The following is a 22,007-nucleotide window of genomic DNA, read 5'->3' on the forward strand; positions in this document are numbered from 1 at the left end:
GGAATATAAGGCCAAAGAGTTCTGCTACCCATTCAAAACCATGAGAAGGGGGGCAATGAAGAGGTGAAGGGTATGTAGGTTACTCAGCTTGCTCTGGGAAGCTGAGAAAAGGCAGCAATCAATCTGGTGTTAAATTCATTGGATTCCCTTGCATGACTAAGGATGTTGTGTGAATGACCTTTTCCAGAGCCTGCGCTAGGCATAAGCAGACTAAACAATTGCTTAGGGCCCTGAGCAGCAAAAAGGGGCCTCCTATTAATTATTAGTATGTGTTGGGGGCAGGGAAGGAATATTCCTGCTTAGGGCCCCCCATGGGCGAGCACCACCTCTGCCCAGATAACCTTTTGTCATCACCATAAGCTTTTGATTTGGCCCAAAAAGGAATCGTTTAGTAACTGCAAAGCCATCAAGAAGGTCTGAAAGCTGCTTTGGAACAGATTTAATGTGCTGCAAACTTAGATAAAAACAAATTACCCCCACCACTCCACACACAACAGCAGCAGTAGGCAAGAGCTGGATTCACCTAATTACAAACCTGACCCTCAGGCTAGATTCAGCTAATGTTCACAATCCTCTTGATGAACCTAGGCTGAGTTCTGAGTGAACCTAGGCCTACAAACTATGCTAAACTGTTTTTTTTTTATCCCAAAACAAACATAGGAGTTTCACTTAGTGTTTTGGGGATTGTTAATACTTGAAACTCAAAGGGAAACTCAGGGGACAAGATTTTCAAAAACAGGTGCCTAACACTGGGTTCTTAAATCCACATTTTGGTACCTAAATAAGTTGCTAGACCCCAGCACCGCCAAATAGCTGTAGGCACACGTTTTAATAAATGTTGGCCAAGGCACATGTCAAATCCACATTGAAAAAGAAATGAAGGATCATCTAAACCCCAAGCAAAGTAAAACTGCTGAATTTTGCACAATGCTGCTGTGGACTAAGTAATGGAGAATGAACCATGTGATGCTTAGAGGTTTGGGTGAGTCCTTTAAGGGGCACAGCACAGAATTCACTGTCCAGGAGGCTGGGTTTAAGGAGGCAGCAGTAATCCCATAAAGTTAAATTCCCAAACGTCATTCTCTCTTAGGGTACCAAATAGAAAGATGTTGCACTAAAGCTGATATTCCCATTTGTTCCCCTGCCTTCCCTGCTATAGAGTTATATTATTCTCTGTCACAGACACATCTCCTTCATTCCACCAGAAAGAGCTTGAAAGGAAAAAAGGATGAGGAGAGAGAGAGAGAGAGAGAGAGAGAGAGCAAGGTAAGTCATCTATTCGACAATTAGGACAATTAGCCAGAGATAGAGAGGAGGATTTGTGGCTGCTCTGGCAAGCAATGTGGAGAAAACAGATGCACCCTGCTATCTCTTATCTGTCAACACAGATTTCATCTTTTAAACTCATTCCAACAAAAACTTACATTCTACTTAGAAAACTCATTTTCTCTCCCTTATCTGCTGACAATATTTGGAGGGGATTTTAAAACCAAATTGCAACAGGCTGTCTCTGCACCAGGGCAGTCGAGTCCTTAGCCAATCATGCATTTGTTCTGTTCCTTGGAAATCAGCTCCAAGGAGAGGTTGGAGGCTGGGTTGTTTGCATTTCCCTTCAGAGAGCGAGATGCCAATCAGCCATGAGATCTCCCTAAAGAAGTCAATTTGTAGTCTCATGTTGTGTGGGTGTGCTTTGCGTTTCACTATCTGCCAAAACAATTTGTTAGCAGGGCAAGTTTCCTCAACTGCTCATCATATGCTGAGATTTTACAAAATCATTAAGAGCTTTCATTTCCAGGATCAGGAAGAGGGAGAAGAAGAAACTAAAATCCATGCCAAATCTGTTCTGAGGGGATCCACTCTGTCTAAATTATTCACTTAGAAGAGGGGTGAAACGAGCCGGTACAGGCCAGTACTGCGTACCGGTCAGAAGCCGGTACCAGCCCGTACACAGCCCATGTTAAAGCGTTGCCACAGCAGCACTTTAACGTCACGGCCCCTTTTGCCTCCCCCATCAGTGGCCCTGCCAGTATGGCAGGGCTGCCAACCGGGCGAGGGAGGGAAGGGGCAACAATGTTAAAGCGCTGCCGTGGCAAAGAACGCTCCTTAAATGTCCTTTAATGTCACTGCCCCTTCCCTGTCAGCGGCCCCGCCGGTAGGGACCCTATTGGCAGGGCCACCGATGGGGAGGCAAAAGGGGCGACGACGTTAAAGCGCTGCCACGGCACTTTAACATCATTGTCCCTTTTGCCCCTCCCCAGCCACCGACGGGGGTCGGGGGGCGGCAAAAGGGGCAGCTGCCCCAGGGCCAGTGATTTAAAAGGGCCTGGGGCTCCCAGCCACCACCACTGCCACTGTGGCAGCTGCCAGAGCCCTGGGCCCTTTTAAATCACAACCGGAGCCCTGGGCGGTGGGGTCCGGGCAGCGCAGATGGGCAGGCTGGGGAAGGCTGACCCACCCAACCCCACCCCTTCCACCTGAGGCCCCGCCCTTTATGGGAGCCGGAGCCAGCCCCCAGACTGTAAGAATTTAATATTATTTTCACCCCTGCTTAGAAGTAGGGATGGTGGGAAATACTATATATAACAGTATACAGAATACACTGTATTTCCATCATATACTGAAGGGCCAGAAACACAGATAGTCTTGTCAGATCCAGCAGCTTTCATTACAACCCCTTAGCACCTCAGTCCCTAAACAGCAGGAGGCAGAAGACCTACTTCCAGAGGAAAAAAACAAACATAACTTGTCTTGCAATCTTTTATGCAAATAGGTTTGTGTCTATGCAAACGAAAAAGACACTTTCGTTTCCTTTTTAACCACATTTATTAACAGCGGAAGAGGTGGCAAAAGACTGATTTAAAGTTCAGTTATTGCTGGAAAAAGTCTGTCAAAATGATGATGTGGGACTCCATATATATTGGGTCTCAATTACTTTCATGGAAATTTTACTCTGTTAAGTCAAAAAATGATTTCTCTAAATGCCAGTCCTGATTAGATAAATCAAGACCCTGACACTGTACTGACAGGTGGTGCCAAAGGCTCACCCATTTCTCGGGAACAAGTGATTAACCTGAGTGCTTTCTGCAGCATCTGTGATCTTTCTGCTCATTTCACAGACTCAGTCACTCATTAGGGACAAAGGGCCAGTAAAAGCTCCTAAAAGTTTATACTGGCTGATGCCTCAGAACCCCTGCTGGGAAGAGCTCTCTTGTATCCAATAAGATATACCATGATGTACATCACTGGTGGTTGTTGCCACAGTCTGTGTTGCGAGATGAATTTGTGCCGTGGCATTCTTAGTTCTATGTCACCAGAAAACAGCACCATGATCTTCGTGAAACCAGTGCTCACTACAAGACAGCAGGAGAATGGCTGAGCTAACTCTGAGCCTTTCAGAATCCTAAGTTCTGACTGGTTATTCCTGTCATGTCTTCCTCCCAGAAATGGGGGCTGAATGGGAGCAGACAGGGAATTACAGCTCCCGGATGCCCAAACAGCCAAAGGTCTGTGTTTCAAGTTGGTCCTCATTTGGGGTTTCCTTGCTGACAGAGCCAAACTACCAAGTATGAGATCTGAACTGATTTCATGAAAATCAAAAACAATTTTAAAATAAAAGGGGTATGGTCAGAGCCAGTCCTAGGCAAAGATGTGGTTTGGTGCCCTTCCTTCCCACTCGGTTCCCAATCTGTGCAGCTTTTCCCTTCAAAATGGTGTTCCTTTTTCTGCTCAGTTGTCCACATGAGGTGCCTTTAGTTCTCAGCCATGCCCTGGATTGCGTTTTATTCACCATGGTGGTGATTAAAGGAGATCTTGAATCATATGGTGTGAAGGAATTTGGTGTGGCTCTGCGGGGCACAAGAATAAGCCAAAACAGGGACACCACTCTGGAGAAGCTGAAGAGGGACTAGGTTTGCAGAAATGCCAAAGTTGGAGAGGACTGGTTCAAAACTGGCCTGCAAGTAACTGACCAAAGCAGTCCAGACACATTTGTTATCATGCCTCTTTTGAGGTAGAATTCTGGATCAGCCCGTTTATCGTGTGCCTTCCCCACTGACCTTGGGGTAAGCTTTGTAAATAGTAGCAGAAGCATCAGGCATTTTTTCCAGGAAAATTTTACAATAATTGCACACTGAAATCAGCATACCAAAGTATCAGACACAGATAGCTGCAGCGGCTGCCATTAAGAAACTCCTGAAATCCTATGGGCTGCAGCATCCTGAAAAGCAGCACAAAAAGCTGAGAGGGAGTCCAGAAACAATACTTCTTTCTGCAGTCAAAGTGCAAAGAGACCAAGTTTCCCTGAGGAGTGGTCCTTTTTATCCAGAGACATCTACCTCCAGTACTGCAGTATGATGATTGTTCTTATACATAGTTTACTGTACTAAGAAAAAAAAAACATTATATATGTATATATATATATATTTCTTTACTGAAATCAGTACAGAAGAAAACATCAGAAAGATTCTGGCAACTTCTACCAAGGCTTTGATTTTGCAAACATAGGGATCACAATGGAAGAAGAGATTATTTTATACCATTGTATTTAGCCAAATATTCAAAAATTCTTGTAAAGCCTTGCTATTATTTCTCAGTCTATAAGCCTCCATTGAAGGCATACAGTGAAACTTCTGAAATTCCATTCATATAGTGCTGGGACTGTCTCTGATTTCCATTGTTTCATGGTACATAGAACTATTCAAGAAAAATAAGGCCAGGCAGAATTCCTGCTTCCGAGTACAAAACCAACTGTGTTTGGATGCAGTGGAGAATACACCAATACACCTTTTAAACTCTCTCCCTTCCCTTCCTTGGTCATCTTGGGAAAGATGCTAAAATGTAGGCCTTCCTCATATGCCACATTAGGGTAATGAGAGTGGTCCCTTATAAGCTATCTTGTTAAGAGTGGAGGGCAATGCAAGAGAAAGAAAGAGAAGATCAACAGATGGAAAAAGAGGATGAAGTAGAAGGGAGAAGCAGAGAGAGAGAGAAAGAGAGGGAGGGAGGGAGAAATTCCATGTCATCATGCTATTGTTTTTAAATTACATTTTACATGAGAAAGTATATGTGGGTGAGTGGGTGACAGGTTGAATTTGTGTGTGTCACCTCTAAATGTGACTGGGTTGAAAGCCATGACTACACTCACAAATACATGTCTATGATCTTAAACAGGCCTGGAAAATCGGTTTCTAGGGGTGAGTAAACTGCTTCGATAAAATAAGAATATCCCACTCAATCCTTAAATCGGCACCCAGAGTTTAAACAGAATCTGAACCAAACAAACCTTTTAGTGTGTGGTGCTGAAATACTACCAGACAGACTATCTGGAAGTATTTGGGAATGAGTTCTATGATGTTTCATGCTCAGTTTTTCAAAAGTAAGAAGCATAGTGAAACATCTGAAGTTTTAAATGTTTATCCAAAGCAAACCTCTGGACCTCCTCAGGTGCACTCATCACTAGCAGCTTGCACCACACATTTTCAAACTGCACATGGCCTCTTTACATTTTCATAATTCTGTCACTGCACAAACATTTCTCTCTCTTTTCACATCCAAACTCACTTGCCTGATGCTCCTCTCACCTTGTGCTACACACAATTTTCTTTTAAAAAACCCTTGTAACATTTGTACTGCCACTCTGATTTCCTCAGAAATGAGCCAATTCCTTTGGTTGTCATAAAGCACTTGACCTCCAGCCTCCTTTTTCTCCCCACTCGGGCACTCAATTATTATTGCCTCATAAAGCAGTGGCTGTGTGATATTACTGGCTAATTAATGTCCACTTATTGTGAAGTGTTGCTGCCATCTTCAAGCCCCTGTAGGCCTTTTTTTTTCTTCTGTACAACTTAACCAGATGGTGTGCTGGCCAACCTTCTCCCACCCTTCACGAGCCATGTACTTTACTCAGATATCACATCTAACAGCTCTGGACACACAATGCCATTACAGCTGGGTAGATGTTAGACAAGTTGCTATTAAATACCCTTTCCAGGGGACTGAAGATGAAGGAGTTTGGCTTAGAGGTTCTCTCATTCAGCGTATCGCCAACCTCTATCAAGTACTGGTTACAGTTCACATCTTCCCTTTTCAACACTCTTTTTTTCCTCACCTGCAGCAGCTAATATGGCAGGGGTGGCCCAACTATGGCTCGGCTCTTTTACAGTTAAAGTGCAGCTCGCGGAGCCCCACACACCCCTCCCCTATCAGACTGGGGCAGGGGGAGCTCAGGGCTTCTGCCCTGCAATGGGGAGGGGGATGTCTCAGAGCTTCAGCCCTGTGGGAGGCGCCTGCCGGGGCTTGGGGCTTCAGCAGGAAGGGGGAAGAAGCCCCGAGCCCTGGCAGGTGCGCTTGGCTCTAGAACTTATGAAAATTACTGTATGCGGCTGGGAGAGTCGGTGGGTTTGGCCACCCCTGGAATAGGGTAACCATCCTGTGGCCTGAAGGTTTAAGCGAATAGACATGAATGTTCCCTGATGACAGACCAGCAGACAATGCTCTAATGATTTCAGTAAATATTTTGAATTCCTCACATTGCTATGCGGCCAGAGAACAAGCACATCACCTCTGCATTCCACAGATGGTCTTCATGGACCCACCGAGACACACATTTCAAGACAGCATGCCTAAATCCAGCTCTTACTAATGAGAACTGGCAGCTCAAAGGTGGTTTTGGAGTTAGGAGGTGGGGATAAAGTAACATCCTTGTTTGGTGCATAGTCTTTCACATCCTATCGTATGTCCAGCCAAGGACTGCTAAGAAGCATTTGATCAGATGACAAGCAATTACTTCAACGAGACAGCTTATGTGCTTAAAGTTAAGCACCTAATTATGTGCTTTGCCAGACTGAGGCCAGTGTTCAACACATTGCAGGATCAAGCTCGTCCCTCCCCCACTCCCCCCATAGGCAGAACATTTCTCCAGCCCAACCCTCTCAACAGAACATAGAGTTTATTCATTCAGAAAACCCTTTTTTCAAATGTAACTACAGGAAGAATTTTAGCAAGCCAGAACACAACTACTCAAAGAGGAAAATTTACAGAATACAGGGGATACCTCGTGTCTTGCATGAAGTTCCATCAGATCTTTTAATAGCTACAAGTGATCAGAGGCCATGTTTTACCTCTCATCAGCAATACCGTACAACACCTCCAGCTATACAGCACAATATCCCTTAGCACCATACTAGGGCATTGGACCAGCATTCGCTCTGGAGGAGGAAAAAGTGCCTTCAACTGATTCACCAGTGCCATTTTCTGCAGTACTCTGGGTTTTCCTTTGAGGTCTCTTTTTCAAGCACTGACCTGGACAGACTCATCTTAGATCATGAGAGCAGACCACATCCAGAAGGAGTACGGCTGACGGCTGTTTGGAGTGTCCATGGAATAAATATATACCACCCTTTAAAATGCTGTCAGCCTTTTTGAAAATAGAGGGACAGTTGAAAAGACAAAGTATGTAAACAAAGAGATGCCTTGAGTCTCTCCAATCTGAGTGAAAAGATCTATAGAGAGAGAATCTGAAAATAATTACAGTGCTTGGCACTGATCCTACTCTTAAGCCCTTGGAGGGGAAAGAGATTTGATTTTAATGGTTCCTAGGCAGGGGTCTTTGTTAGAGAAAATTAATTACCCCCTTGTTTTTAATTAAGTGCGCTTCACATGAGTTTATTTTCAGATGGCATCTGATTAACGATATTTCAAGGTTTTCCCCTACTCCCTTTCTCCCTACCCCTTGATATGGAAGAGTTGTTTGTGGCCAGTGCTGAGGACTGATTGCTAAAACATTAGCACAGTAACCGGGAGTCAGGCTCATTTTACAGCTGGTGAACATAGGCCCAGAGAGTTTAAGACCAAAATTGTCAGAAGTGCCCGCTAATTTGGAGGTCCTGCAGACAACAGTTGCCCTTCACTACACAATCCTGATTTCTTGCTAGAGCAGCTGCATCCTGTACACTGAATAAAGCAGGGGGAAATTGTACGTGACCATATAATGTAATTCCAGGTTCTAGAGAGAGGGTCCTCTAGCGGTTATGGAACCTTCTGACCCTGTAACCCGAGCCTATCTCCGTCCCACTCTGCTCCTGTGCACCCACCCAGGCTCCTTCTTCCTTCCCCCTTCTGTTCCTATCCAGCCCACACACTGGCTCCTTCCCCACCCATTCTGCTCCTATCCATCACCTCCATCCCCTTTTGTTCCTGCTCCCTCCCTCTCTGTGCCGATATACGCTCCCACCCACTACCAGCTCCTAACCCCTGTCTCCTCTGGTCCACCCCTTTCCAGTTCCTGAAACCTGATCCCTCTGCTTCCACCATTTCTCACTCATCTGCTTTCTAGTGTGGATGTTTCCTTCTCTTCCTCACTGCCTGGATGTAAGCAGCAGAAGCATTCAGAGCACAGGACAATCTCCCGGCTCTAAGTTCTTTATGCGTGGTACTGCAGTGCCCCTACTCCCGCCAGCAATAGCAATCACAGAAAAAGTCATGCATTGAAGCATGCTCAGTATGGCCAGAATCTTTGGATAATTTAGCTGCTAGACTCTAACAAGTCTCTACTGAGCATGTATAAAAATTTTCCAGAAGTTTATAAGGTGGCTGAATTTGAGTGAATTTTCATGGAAATGGCAAAAGGCACATCTCTGGAACCAGGATGACTAAATTTCAAGTCCCTGATCCAAAGCTAGAGTGTCTCAATGAAACAGTTGTAAGATTTTTTTGTAAAAACAGGCAAAACAAAGTACTTTCCCCTAATCTTCCCCAGTCTGGGAAACAGCTGAACTGTTTTAGCTGGAACTTTAAAAAAAAAAAAAAAAAAAAAAATCTGAGGCAAACTCCTGTTATGGAAAATTCCAGCCCAAACAGTTAAACTTTGACAACGTTCTAAGCCACTGAACACAGGGTCCTATAAGTATCAGGTAACCTTAACGATAGGCGGCACGACCAGCTGTACCTGCAATAAATGAATCTCTCTAATAAACACCATTGTTGTATCTATGCAAATGTTTCTTTACACATCACTTTAAACAAAATCTGTCCTCACAGCTGTCAGAACATTTTTCACACCTAATTACCTTTATTCCACTTGGCCAGGGATTACATTACATCATTCTAATTTCTTTCTGCTTCACATGCCCCAAGTTTAAGGCCCTACATTCTGGCCTGGGTAAAACTGCAGGCTCTCCCGAGCTGTTTAGCTTTCCCCCTGCAATATTCACAGTCCCTATCATTCTGGGGAGCACAAGATCAAGGCCAAGAACTGAACCAAAATCTTCCCATGACAAGGCAGAGTCTGTGTGATCTGTATATGTAATTGCTCTTTCCTCAGGCAGACCTCGCCTTTCTTCCTCTCTCCTCCCCCTTTCCCCCCAAATTGCGGGTAACTGGAAATGTAAAGGAGAATTGATGTAAACCAAACTAAATCAGTTGCTATAGTAAAAAGCTGAGATTTTCAGAACCAACAAGGGAATTCTGCAACCCTCCTCCCGTTTTAGTTTCAATGGGAGTTGTGTGTCTAAATCCCTTCATTAGTGTTTGAAAATTTCAACCAACAGGAACAAGCAGTTGGGCTCCACTTCTGCAAAAATTGGGGAGGGTGGGGAAAATGAAAGACACATGCACATGCAAATACACACCTTTTATGTAATATGAGTCAATTAAGTCTGGGGTGTAGCCAAAGAATCATCTCACTGACCCTCCCCAAAGCCTTAAACTGGCCCTGAACATCATGGTGTGATCACAGTGGATAGGAATCTGTTATATTGTGGAAGTGGGACAGCAAAATTTTGTCTAAAAACAGACCCAAAATGCTAACCTTGGCTCTGAACCCTTGGAAGCTGTGGCCTATATTTTCAAAATGACTAGTGATTTGGAGTGCCTCCATTTTGGGGTGATCAACGTGACACACCTTAAAGGAGGCTTTTTGCAGAGGTTGAGCATTCAGCTTGTTCTGAAAACCAGGACCTTTAAGGTGCCTCCTGTTTTGCAGCCAAAATTTGACATATCCAGAATCACTACTCACTTTTGGAAATCTGGACCAATGTTTTTAAGACTATGGGAGACTGAAAGCTGGAGAAAGAAAGGAAAGGAAAAGCAACTGACAGAGAAAGAGAATGAAGCAGAAGGGAGAAGTGGGGGGATAAAAGAAAGAAAGACTCCATTTCATTCTGTCACTATAACCCACTACATTTTAAAAGACCAACTAAAAGTTGTCAGTCGTGATGGTGATGGTGCAGCATCAAGCAGAGAAATGCAGAGGGCTCTTACTGCAGCATGTGTGTCTGGCTGGCGTCCTTTTGTTTGTCAGGTACCTCGTAGTGCGGGGAAATCTTGCCAAGGCCACTGTCGCTCAGCATCCGCTTTCGGACTGCAGGGTTCCACCGATCCGATATTCTAAAACACAAGGAAGGAAGAGAAAGAGATGAATTCCTCAGAGGCTGCTTTTCACTCTCCAATTTGAAGCTCCCTTATACTCATTTATTTGCAGTACTTTTCTAGCTGGATTAGCCCTACACAGCTCATTGGGAGGAGTGAGTGTGGGTTTTAATTCAGTGTGAGCATATATTGATCAGCCAACAGGACAAGGGGAAATGGAGACACTTCATTGTAACTCCCAGGTTCACAGGTCAATTTAAGACCCCATGTACCAGTATCTGAACCTCAGCGCCATAGAGAAAGAGTTTGTAATTTGATCAATGGATCTGTTCACCCAACTCCTTACTTTAATATCTGCCTTTTCCTCTTCCTACTGTCGAAGCGCAGGAAGGGAAGTGCCCACACCTAGAACAGCTGCAAAGGCCAGAGCCCAGCCTGGGAAAGGAAGTGCTTACCCAGAGGCCTGCTCCACTACCAGATCAGGCATTCCCGGCGGCGTCCCCACCTGCTGTGATATCACCAGCTCTGGGTCCAGGATAAAAATCTCGTCCTGCGAAATTTCCGTCACAAAGTGCAAATGTTCCTTTTAGAATGAGACAGAGAGTCAATAATGAGTCACCAGCAATCTGTCAGGAGGCCAAACTGACTATCAGAAAGCTAGGTGAAAATTGGCCCATCCTGCAGGCAGGGCCAGCTCTAGGATTTTTGCCGCCCCAAGCAAAAAAATTTTGGCCGCCCCCGCTTTTTTTTCATGCTCCCCCACCCCCGGCTCTGCTCCATCTCTGCCCCTTCCCAACCCTTTCCCCAAATCCCCGGTCCCGCCTCCTCCCCCAGGTGTACCGCCCCTAGAAATGTTCCGCTCCAAGCACCTGCTTGTTTTGCTGGTGCCTAGAGTCGGACCTGCCTGCAGGATTTCCCCCTCCACCTGCAGCAAGTATCAATTCCGCAACAATGCTTACAAGTCTGGTTCCACCTTGTCTCCATTGGTCTCTATTCTACGTTCCACCAACAACTGAGAAACACCTCCTGATAGACAACTGAAAGATCCACAGAGTCCGCTGACACTGACATTTGTGGCTAGACACTCCTTCCAGTGTTCAGGATTGAGGGCTGCCCAGAAAGCCAGAACTGACCTTGGCACAGAAGAACATTTCAGAGCCTGGTGGGACTCTCCCAAGCCATTTTATTTCTTTTGTGCCTTGTTTGTTTGTTTGTTTTTTTGTTTGTGGGGGTTGCATCTCCATTACCACTGTCCCACTCCTTCCAGTTCCTCAGAGATATAGAAGAAGGTTCAATAATCCCCACCCCTTTACCGTTCTGGGAAGTTCAATGTGAGTGTGAGGGAGAGTAAATTTGCAATCCTGTGCTCAGTGGAAACATCATGGATCCTCACTTTCAGCCCCAAAGAGACATGGGGGAGGAGGGAGAGAGCAAACCCAAGGGCATCTATAGCATCATAATGAAAGCTATGCAAAACTCGGTAGGTTCACATCCCTAGAGGTTCAAGCCAACATTTTATTTCATCTACTTCACCTTGCTTGTGAGTTTTCAGGTTCTCCAAACCTTAAAGTAAAACCTCATCCAAGCAGTCACCTGGCATTTTGTCAAAACAGCAACTTGTGTAAAGACACCCCTTCTCAGATGATCCACAGCAATTGAAGCTGGGACCCTCTGGTCTACAAGCATGATCCTCCACGGCTCAAGCTACAGGACCATCTCCATCAACCTGGAGACAGTAGCAGACTCAGGAGACTTTTTGACATGGTCCAGAAGAGGGACAAAGACACACCTGACCAGTGTTTTACAGTTGCATGATTGTGATGCAAAACCATTAACTGGTCCAACCTGATTAAAAACTAAGTCCAGGGTCATAAATTATTCTCACTCTCAAATTGGAAATAAAACCTGAAACCAGTGGAGTTTGATAATTGTTTTCTCTTTCCTTGTGAGCATTTTATACAGCTCTAATCATAATTCACAATTTGTAACATCGTAAGTTCCACAGCTATCGAATGTCATTCACAGAAGACTAGGTTTTCAGGTTTGTTATAAACAGCAGAGGATAAACTGATAAATATTCTGTTTGCACACATATGTCCTTAGAAATAGAGGATAAGGAAGAAGAATGGAGAAAACTATTTGAACATTAAATTGCTTGTAGATAGAAGGGCAGATCTTCAGTGGGTATAAATCTTCACTGACTTCAGTAGAGCTATGTCAATTTACACCAGCTGAGGATCTGGCCCAAAATATATTTCAGTTTTTCATGAGGCATCAGCAGAACTTTAAGACACACAGGAACAAATACAGATAATTCATTTTAAGCTGTATCTGACAATGCTTTAAAAAGATCTATAGAAACAGTGAATGAATTGAAATTTACCTGAGATCTGTCAATGCGGTAAAAACGATCAGCAGAAGTTGCTGCAAGAAAGGGAAACAGCAGAGCTGTGTTAAAGAAAAAGATCTGAGCAAAACTGAATCCACATTGTAGATTGGACTAAATTCAGCCCTTGGGTAAAGGCAACTAGAGGAGTCGTGCCAGCTTTTCATGAGGACTAATGTGGCGATTTTAAAGGCAGAGTTTAACAAAACAAAGGTCATGGTACTTTATTAAAAAATCCAGTCACAAACAATATCACACACACAGAGTGAACTTTAAGGGTCATTGTGAAGTTTAATATATTTTATAATAATAAAAATAATAATATCACAGCTCTTATATAGTGCTTTTAGCCGTAGATCTCAAAGCGCTCTACAAAGGAGACAAGTAAAAGTCTTTCCCTGTGTTGTTAATAGCGCTCAGTAGATACTGCTAAACAATTTATTTGTTCTGACTATATACATATCTGCCCTTATTTCCCCCCATTTTCTGCTAACATTTCCAGCAAATGATTTTATTGGCAGGAATGTTCACTGAAACAGCAAATTTTAGGAAAATAATGCAAAAAGTATGGAAAGCAAATTTCTGGTATGATTGCCTCTTATTACAAATCTGAAACCTAAAACAAAGAGTTGCCTTTCATTCAGGGAACAAAAAAAAAAGCCCATACGATATATGTGTCCAACCATATCAGCTCAATTTTTTATATCAAATAAATCAAAATGCTTGTGAACAAGCTGCAGATCAAATAATTGGCTAATAATTTTGAATTGAAAATAAATTCAAGAAAATTGCAGTCTGTTCATGGCAAAGGTGAAGAGAAAAAAAGGGGGAAATTATTGAGTAAATTATCTGGTATTATTTTCCCCAGTTCTATTTATGAAAGCAGCTTAGATTATTAAAATTGAAAGCATCTGAACTGTCTACATAGTTTTTCACCATCTGTGCTATCTGTTTACCTTATGTAAACTTACTCTGGGCAATGAAACTACAGACTGGCTAGTTTAATTCTGAGGTTTTTATGCAGTAGCATTTTGCTGCTGGGTTTTAATTTTCAACATTGCAGAGGAAAGTTGAAATCCCAAAAGACCAAAGATGAACCAAAACCAACAACAACAAAACTTGTCTTCAAAGGCAATTTCAAAGGCCTGCTATGAACAGATGCAGCCATACTGGGGTCAAAGTACGGCCAGGAACAACCATGTTGTTTCTTTCAAAAAGAGCAGCCGATGAGGAGGGTGCATCTACACAGCCCATGGCAGCGAGCCTCCTAGCCCAGGTCGACAGACTTGGGCTTGCTCTACCATACTAAAAACTGCTGCGTAGGGGTTGTAGCTTTGGCTGGAGTTTGGCTCCGAAGCCTAGGGATGGCGGTGTGCTTCGGAGCCTGAGCTGCAACTTAAAAGCACTGTCTACGCAGATATTTTTAGCGCAGTAGTCTGTCAGCCTGGGCTGGGAAGCTCACTGCTGTGGATTGCCACGGGCTGTGTTGATCTGGCCACAGCAGGCACACTAGTCAGCCAGGCCTCTAGCCACACACAAGAGAAAGCTCTTGCTCTGCTTCTGAGAAGGCAAGAAGAGGCACCCTTCTCCTTCTTACCTGCCTAGCACAGCAAAGGGCAGCACCGGGCCTTTAGGCTCATAATTTTGGAAATACTAGTCTCTCAATGTGTTTCAATGACAAGGCCTGATCATAGTGCCAGAGGCAGATACACTTACCATCTAGGAAGCACCATCTAGGAGAGAGCCTCTGAACAGAAAGTACTCGTGGGAAGGAACCTTCCTGATCCTGGGTGCAGGGGAGGGAAAGAACATTTAAAAAAAAACCAAAACAACTCTTTTGTCTAAAACTGAATTATTTACCCATTTATTTTTCTTTGCTGACTTTACCCTAAAGGTAAAATCTAATTAACTTAGTTCCACTTTTCTAGCTGTCAGTTCCTGTGTGCAAAGCCATCTTCTTTGCCAACACCAATCATATCCTTTGGTATCCACTCCCTTCAGCTCAGAGGTCTCAAAAGCCCAGTACCAAAACTAGCTAAGTCGCCTACTATGTCACATGGGAATTAATCATTTACAGTAGTGGAGACGATGATGAATATTGAGAAGGGAGGGGTCTAAAAACAGACACAGGAGACAAACAAACATGTCAGTAAGGATATGTCTACACTGCAGAAATAGGTGTGTTCTTAATCAGGTTAGCTAACATGGGTTAAAATAGGAGTGAAGACACAGCAACTCAGCTTTTAACTCCGGTTCAGAGTTTGAATGGAATCCTGTAGGGTAGTATGGGATTGAACTCAAGTGCTAATCTGAATTAAAACCCAAATTCACTGCTATTTTAACCCCAGTTAGATAATGCAGGTAATACCATACTTTATTTTTTGCAGTGTAGACATGCCATTATACGCCTGTCTTCATCCTGATCACAATGCTTGTATGTCCTGTCCTTCCCTCCATCTATCTTCATATTTCTAGTCTGTATGCTCATTAGGTTGAGGACTGTGTCTTCCTCTGTGTTTGGAAACATTAGCACTTTTGGGTACCACTGTCATTTGAACAAATAACAATAATCCACTAACACAGTGGTTCCCAAACTAGGGGCGCCACTTGTTCAGGGAAAGCCCCTGGCAGGCCAGGCCAGTTTGTTTACCTGCCGGGTCCACAGGTTCGGCCGATCACGACTCCCACTGGCTGCGGTTCGCCGCTCCAGGCCAACGGGGGCTGTGGGAAGGGCGACCAGCCCGTCCCTCGGCCCACGCCACTTCCCACAGCCCCCATTGGCTGAGAACAGCGAACCACGGCCACTGGGAGCTGCGATCGGCCGAACCTGCGGACGCGGCAGGTAAACAAACTGGCCCGGCCTGCCAGGGGCATTCCCTGAACAAGTGATGCCCCTAGTCTGGGAACCACTGCACTAACACAACCATCCTTCTGGCTGAAGAGAGATTCCTCTCAAAGCCTGCCAATGCCACTACCAGAACTCCCCAGAAGAGAATTAATAAAGAGAAATAGGAGGCTTCCCCTGCACAAAAAAGCACCAAAGAGCTGAACATGCTGGCCCTGCAGCACTCTCAGCCTCACCTGCACTGGGGAGCAAAGAACCCAAACTCCGATCCACTACAAGGTGCTGTGTTGTGCTGCCACTAGACCAACAGGCCAGCGGATTGCAACACTGTGCTGAATGATTTGCCAGCGTAGGAGATGACCCGGTCCAATTGGTCATAAGTGAACACCCAAATTTCTGTACATTTAGGGCCAAATTCTGCTCTGATTTACACCTAGAGCAAAGATGTCCAGTGGGGTTGCATGGAGAGTAAATCAGGGCAGAATCTGGTCCTAAATTAGAATGCACAATGAATAAGGACAACAGACTACGGTGGGTGCATGCCAGGGTGCAGGGAATGGGGATAGGTAACAGCACAAAGGGGAGGAAAGGCTCCATTTGAGAAACAATTGTTTTACATGGAAACCAGCACATGCTGATAGTTTCGTTTTGTTTCAATTATTTTTTGTTTAAAGATCCAGCACCAGAAAGCGAGTTACAGCGTCACAGACTATAAAGACAGGAGGGACCATTATGATGTTCTCGTCTGACCTGCAAAACAGCCCATAGAATTTCACCAAGCAGTTCTTGCATCAAATCTTTAACTTCTATTTGAGCTAGAGGAGCAGTTCCCAGACTTTTCAGGAAGGCCACCCACCAACTACATCTTGTCTTTTTTTGTGACCCACTCACGGTCCAAATTTGTGGGCCCAAAATCAGGCCAGCATCCTTCTCCTCCTCTGCCACCACTATATCCTCCTCCTTGCCCTGCCAAAGGGGTACCGACCTCTCACAGGAGCACCTTCCACCATAGCACTGCAACCCTACTGCGGGCCCAGTGCAGAGGAAAGGCGCTGGAGTGGGGCTAGGAGAGTGAGCACACCCCACACTCACCCCATAGTGGCAGCTCCTGTCCCACACGGCTGGGACAAGCTTCTGGCTCTGGGCATTGCAACCTGGTGCATGAGACTATAGCGCCACTCAGATTTGGCCCAGCCACCACTCCGCCATGACAGAGGAGCAGCTGGGCCAAATTTGAGTGGGTAGCACTGTAACTCTGCATGCCAGGTTGCAATGCCCAGAGCAGGAAGCTAGGCCCAGCCCCACGGGACAGGAGCTGCGGCTGCAGGGTGAGTGTGGGGCAGGCTCACTCTCCACCATCCACCACCACCACCCCAAGACCCCATCTCCACATTGGGCCCAACCCATCTCCAACCTCCCCATGACCCACCATTTGGGAAACACTGAGCTAAAGTATATTTTTTAGAAAGACAACCTTGATTTAAAGACTTCAGATGATGGAGAATACATCATACCCCTAGGTAAGGGTAATTACCAGTGATTAATTACCTTCACTATTGAAAAAGTGCAGCTTATTTGGAGGAGGTGAATGAGGCTGCTTAATACACAAGAGGGGAGCTATATTAGGTATAGAAGGTAACATAATGGACCGTTTCACTTTATTGTTCACAAATAAGACATTTGGAGCTTTAATACAGATACTGTCAAGTACTTTGTTCATTTAACAGTTTTTAATTTTTGTGGATTTACTTGCCAATATTTGTATCATTTAGAAATGTGGAAATAACATTTATTCCCCTGTGGATAGTTTTGTTTTTCCTGCTTTGCAAATGATTATTTGTTTTTCATCTATCTGAAATATTTCTGTCATGTTGATATCCAAGCATTGAACAAAATTTGGAAGAAACCAAAGAATCTAGGGGGAAGGGAAATGGTGTTTCATCCCTCCATTCCCCTAGGTTGCAGAGCTATGCAAATCAGGATGCTCAAGAATTTGTTGGTTTTTTTGTAAATTCTTAGGGAAAATCTCAGAGTGACCTGAATGAGGTTTTACTTTCAGCTAAACTCTAGATAAATTAAACTTCTGGTTGATCAAATCACAAGTCACATTTCCGTATATTAGTGGGTATCATGCACTGCTTCTTCATTTATCTAAAGGCATTAGATGCTTCCTCAAAACTTGGAGATTTAATAGGGTTATTCCAGTACTGCACACATACACACATTCCCTGTTATTCTTGGTCAGCAGAGTGCTTGCACTCTCTAGGCATTGTTTACAATAAGCTGTTCCCATGATTAGTGTTTAATGTTTTGATGGACCGTGTCTTTTGTTTCTCAGCCAGGTGGATGCATATTAGTTTGGCATGAGGCAACTGCAAGTTGTTAACAACTTTCCTTGGCAGCCTACCAGCTTTTGTAAGATTCATCTTATTAGCTTCTGCCTCTGGGCTTGATTTGTGCTACCTATTATTGGCTTCCTTTCCTGACTATCCATGAGGAAAAGGAAAAGGCTGCTCCAGACAACTTAAACAATGTTTCGGTGCACTCAAAGATATGGCAGTTTGCTCGGGTCCGAGGAGCAAACTCTTGCCTGAGTTGCTACAGGTTCACAAGTTTCACTTGATGAAAAACTTCTTACACATATTACCTATACCCACCTCTACTCCCCAGAAAGTAAAGTTGTCTCAATTCACTCCCAAACTTGCATTTTACTGGTCTCTAAGTCCTGCATTCATTTATTGCCAGTGCTTATCTGTCGTCCCTCCTTTTGTCTTTGGTCACCATACATTTCCTTTCTTGCATCCACTGCCCTATGTTTGAATACAACTGTACACATAAGTCCTTGAAGAGACATGAGGAGAAGGAAAGCAGAAACTCCCCACTCTGTTTATGTGCATACTTATGAGAAGACTTGGCTTAGCGGTCTAAGCATCAGGTTTGAAACTCATGGAAACGTAAAGCTCCCTGGAACCTGACATCTGTGGCTAGCAGGACTGACTCAGCTCTTACCCTTCCGAGTGCCTCGCAAGTAATTGGAAATAGGGATAACAGTAACCATCTTTCTTCCATCTCAGCTTGTCAGAGAAATAGTATGCCTGATTTATAGAGTTTATTTGTTTGTGTGAGTGAGTGGGTATGCTGTGTGTCTACAACTTATTGAGGGAAATTATGGCCTAGAGGATTTTTTTGGATTTACTAGTGTGTGTGTGTGTGTGAGTGTGAGTGTGAGTGTATACTACTACTTACCCTTCTATAGGGTGAGGACTAGAGTAAAAGAAGCAGGGGATGAAAATGAGGAAGAATCTAAGGTTATTGATGTGTATGAGAGGGGTAGATGGGCTGAGGACAAACTGAAGCAGACATGGGGACAGATCCCTGGACCCTATCAGAAGATGCAGTGGAAAGGATAACATTGCCAGGTGGAAACTCAAATCAGAAATCTGCATGTGCTTCCTCCATTACTTCACTGAGGGCAGGCCTGCCTCAGAAGCTAAACCCAGATGGGCAGGTATCACTCATATGAGAATGCATTAAACATATCTGAGGAACAAACAGAATGAAAAAAAATCTTGCACCAATTTTTGAATTTGCAGTGAGCTCACTGATAGAGTTTATGCTGACTCTTCTCATTTCCAACTGCAGAGGAAGCCCAAGAGAGAAATGTAAATGTTTATAAGATTTAAAAGTGCCTGTGAAACCTTATTAGTGAGACATGAGGACAATTCTATCAGCTGAAGCACTTTACTCCTGCTCTTGCCCTGATTTCTCTTCCTTTCCATAATTTATAGTTGGTTGCCAACAAAATATGGAGCAGCCCCCAAATTAACCTGACAAGACAGTTTGTAGCAAGAACCCACTGAGAATACACAGATGCCGGAACAATCAAGGATAAACAAGCACAGAAGACAAAACATAAAGGCAGTTCCATTCAAAATGAAACATCATAAAGTATTGATAGAGGTTTCAAGCTGACTTGCACTTCCAGAGCCAGTTAGGTGATTCATTTATACAGAGCTGATAACTACAGTTAGAGCTACCTCAGTGCTGCAGGGAGGATGATCTCTGACACTCCACACTTTGGTTACTCTAGTTTGTGCCTGCATATACATACACACGTAGTCCAGCGTTTTATGTCCAGCTGTTCCCTTTGTGTGAAGCAGCCAGCAGCCAGTCAGGGTAATTCTGGATATGCACTCTTCTATAATGAGCTGAATGGAATAATTCTCACCATTTTATTGTTTAATGTATAATGCTCTTATGCTCAATACTTGGAAGTGGCTGACACAAATATCAACAGTATGATGTTGAAATTGGAAGGGGAACAACAGAACCAATACACAACCATTCAAAAAAGAACTTTCAAAATCATTTTTTTCCAAATGTACATTTTCTATTAGTATCTATCAGGGCTCAAGCCATATGTTGGGGATTGTGTCTAACTGGAGTCTATGTCACCCAGCTAATCACTGATCCTCAAAAAATAATCTGTTCCTAAACCATAATGGTCTCGTAACTACAATGTACTTGAGTTCTGTGACGTATTTAATACCCTCAGTTCCTACTGATTTCAATGGGAGTTGGAGACATTAAACCCTTAAAAGTATGCTCAGAACCTTGCAGGTTTGAGCTCTGTGGTTTGGATTCTATCACAGTAAATCTTTACTATAACATTACTAATCCACTGCCAATGACAAATCAGTGCAGGAGACAATAAAGTTAATCTCAGGTGGGCAGTCCCAGTGATATATTCTATTCAAATCCCTGTTTTCAATTTTAAGGTGGTACAGTGGACAGAATGATTAATTCCAAGAGAGCATTTCCTAATACAGAACCAGATAAAATACCCCGGGCACAGTACCCCATTTATCGCATATGACAACGTAGTTAAGAAATACATACTGGAGGCCTAATTTTCAAAACTGGCCTTCTAAATTGCAAATACCAATGGAAACCATGCTGCACAGAATTCTGTTTTATGGGCAAAAGAAAGATTTGCATGCACAATTTAGACAACCAGCTTCTAAAATGTATCTGTGTGAATCAATTTAAAGCTGGGATGGATGCACATTCTGATCTGTGTGGCGCAGTGGTTATGAATGTTCCAGGATTTCTGTTTTTAATCTCATTGACATACTGTATTATTTCAGGCTACTGGCTGTGTGAGATATTATATTATTGTTCCATTTATCAGAAAAAGTGAGAGTATCTATTCAGGTTTAGCCATTTGTCCTACGGGACAAACTCTTCAAACCACTAATTTGAGAAAAAATGCAATGGTGTTCCAGTACAACCTTCATTATGATGTTGTGCCAACCCAAAATAATTTTGAGACCAGTTCCATAATCCAGGGTTTGCAAGAGAAGGGGCTGTCTTGTGAGGATACAGAAACTCATCTCAAACTTTGGGATACATGGTAATTTAAGGCTAACCTCAGATACACCCTCTATTCAAAGTCCAGCTTCATATCGGGGGAGTGTAATCTGAATTCAATCATATTAACTCCTTGCTGAGACTAACTTTTCTCTACATCTTAAAGAATTAAAACAAGACGTGCTCTTCATATTTTACCTGGTAGTGAACTCTCTGCATAGAAGAAGTTACCGACTGCAGGTCCTAATGTGAGAATAAAAGAAATGGCAATGACAATGAATCCAAAACCAATTTACAAACTCCACACAAGAGATGCCCGCACTAACTCCACCCAATTTATTTATTTAGCGTGTGCAACTCCACCCAAGAACAGGGTAAAAAACACACAAGAATTTTGCAACTATTTATTCACATTTTTTAGAGTATTAGCTTTCATCATGTTTGCAACTCTTTTGTGCTCACTTCCAATAAGTATTCTAGCAAATAACTCTTCTGGCTGCAATGCTCGCTCACTCAGAGGATCTGAAATTAATACTGAGGATATTTGTGGAAAGCAAATTTTGCATTTTGAACCGTTTGGCCCAGAAACCCAATTCTTAGAGCCCTGTGAGGATACAAAATTTGTATCTGCATCTGATCTGCGATCCGCAAACATGGATATTTGCATCTCTGGATATAAAAACTTCTAAGAACTAACATATGTTCATCCTAAGAGGGAACAATGACGTACCAAGTGACCTGTGTTGCCCTATTAAAACAGCTCAAATTTAGAATATTCACAACAAACTGCATGCAAACAAGAATTATTAGCATGCTTTTCAACAAATACTTTGGAATAATTTTTAAATTTAAGGAAATCACAAACTATTCACAGATTCTTTTCTGAGGTCTACTACAACCTAACCTCAGGGAAGGCACAGCATAATGGTACCAACAGCAAGTTCCAGGGAGCTCTTTTATTGTAATACGCACTCTGTCCAATAGTCTAGGCCCAGGATATGACCTACCATAAAGGCAAATTAATCACTGGCCCTAACACAG

General features: G+C 43.5%; 1 protein-coding gene across 1 annotated transcript in view; it reads right to left on the reverse strand.

Moving 5' to 3' along the window:
* Nucleotides 1–22,007, reverse strand: part of DGKI (diacylglycerol kinase iota) — a 146,007-nt gene that overhangs the window by 43,711 nt on the left and 80,289 nt on the right. Inside the window, exons 16-20 of the mRNA XM_077807526.1 lie at nucleotides 21,165–21,209; nucleotides 14,468–14,537; nucleotides 12,749–12,789; nucleotides 10,821–10,948; nucleotides 10,258–10,383 (exon numbers count right to left, since the gene is read on the reverse strand). Of these exons, the coding sequence (XP_077663652.1) occupies nucleotides 10,258–10,383; nucleotides 10,821–10,948; nucleotides 12,749–12,789; nucleotides 14,468–14,537; nucleotides 21,165–21,209 (410 nt within the window). The remainder of the gene's footprint in view (nucleotides 1–10,257; nucleotides 10,384–10,820; nucleotides 10,949–12,748; nucleotides 12,790–14,467; nucleotides 14,538–21,164; nucleotides 21,210–22,007) is intronic.

The sequence above is a fragment of the Eretmochelys imbricata genome, chromosome 1 (assembly GCF_965152235.1).
Source record: "Eretmochelys imbricata isolate rEreImb1 chromosome 1, rEreImb1.hap1, whole genome shotgun sequence".
NCBI lineage: Eukaryota > Metazoa > Chordata > Testudines > Cheloniidae > Eretmochelys > Eretmochelys imbricata.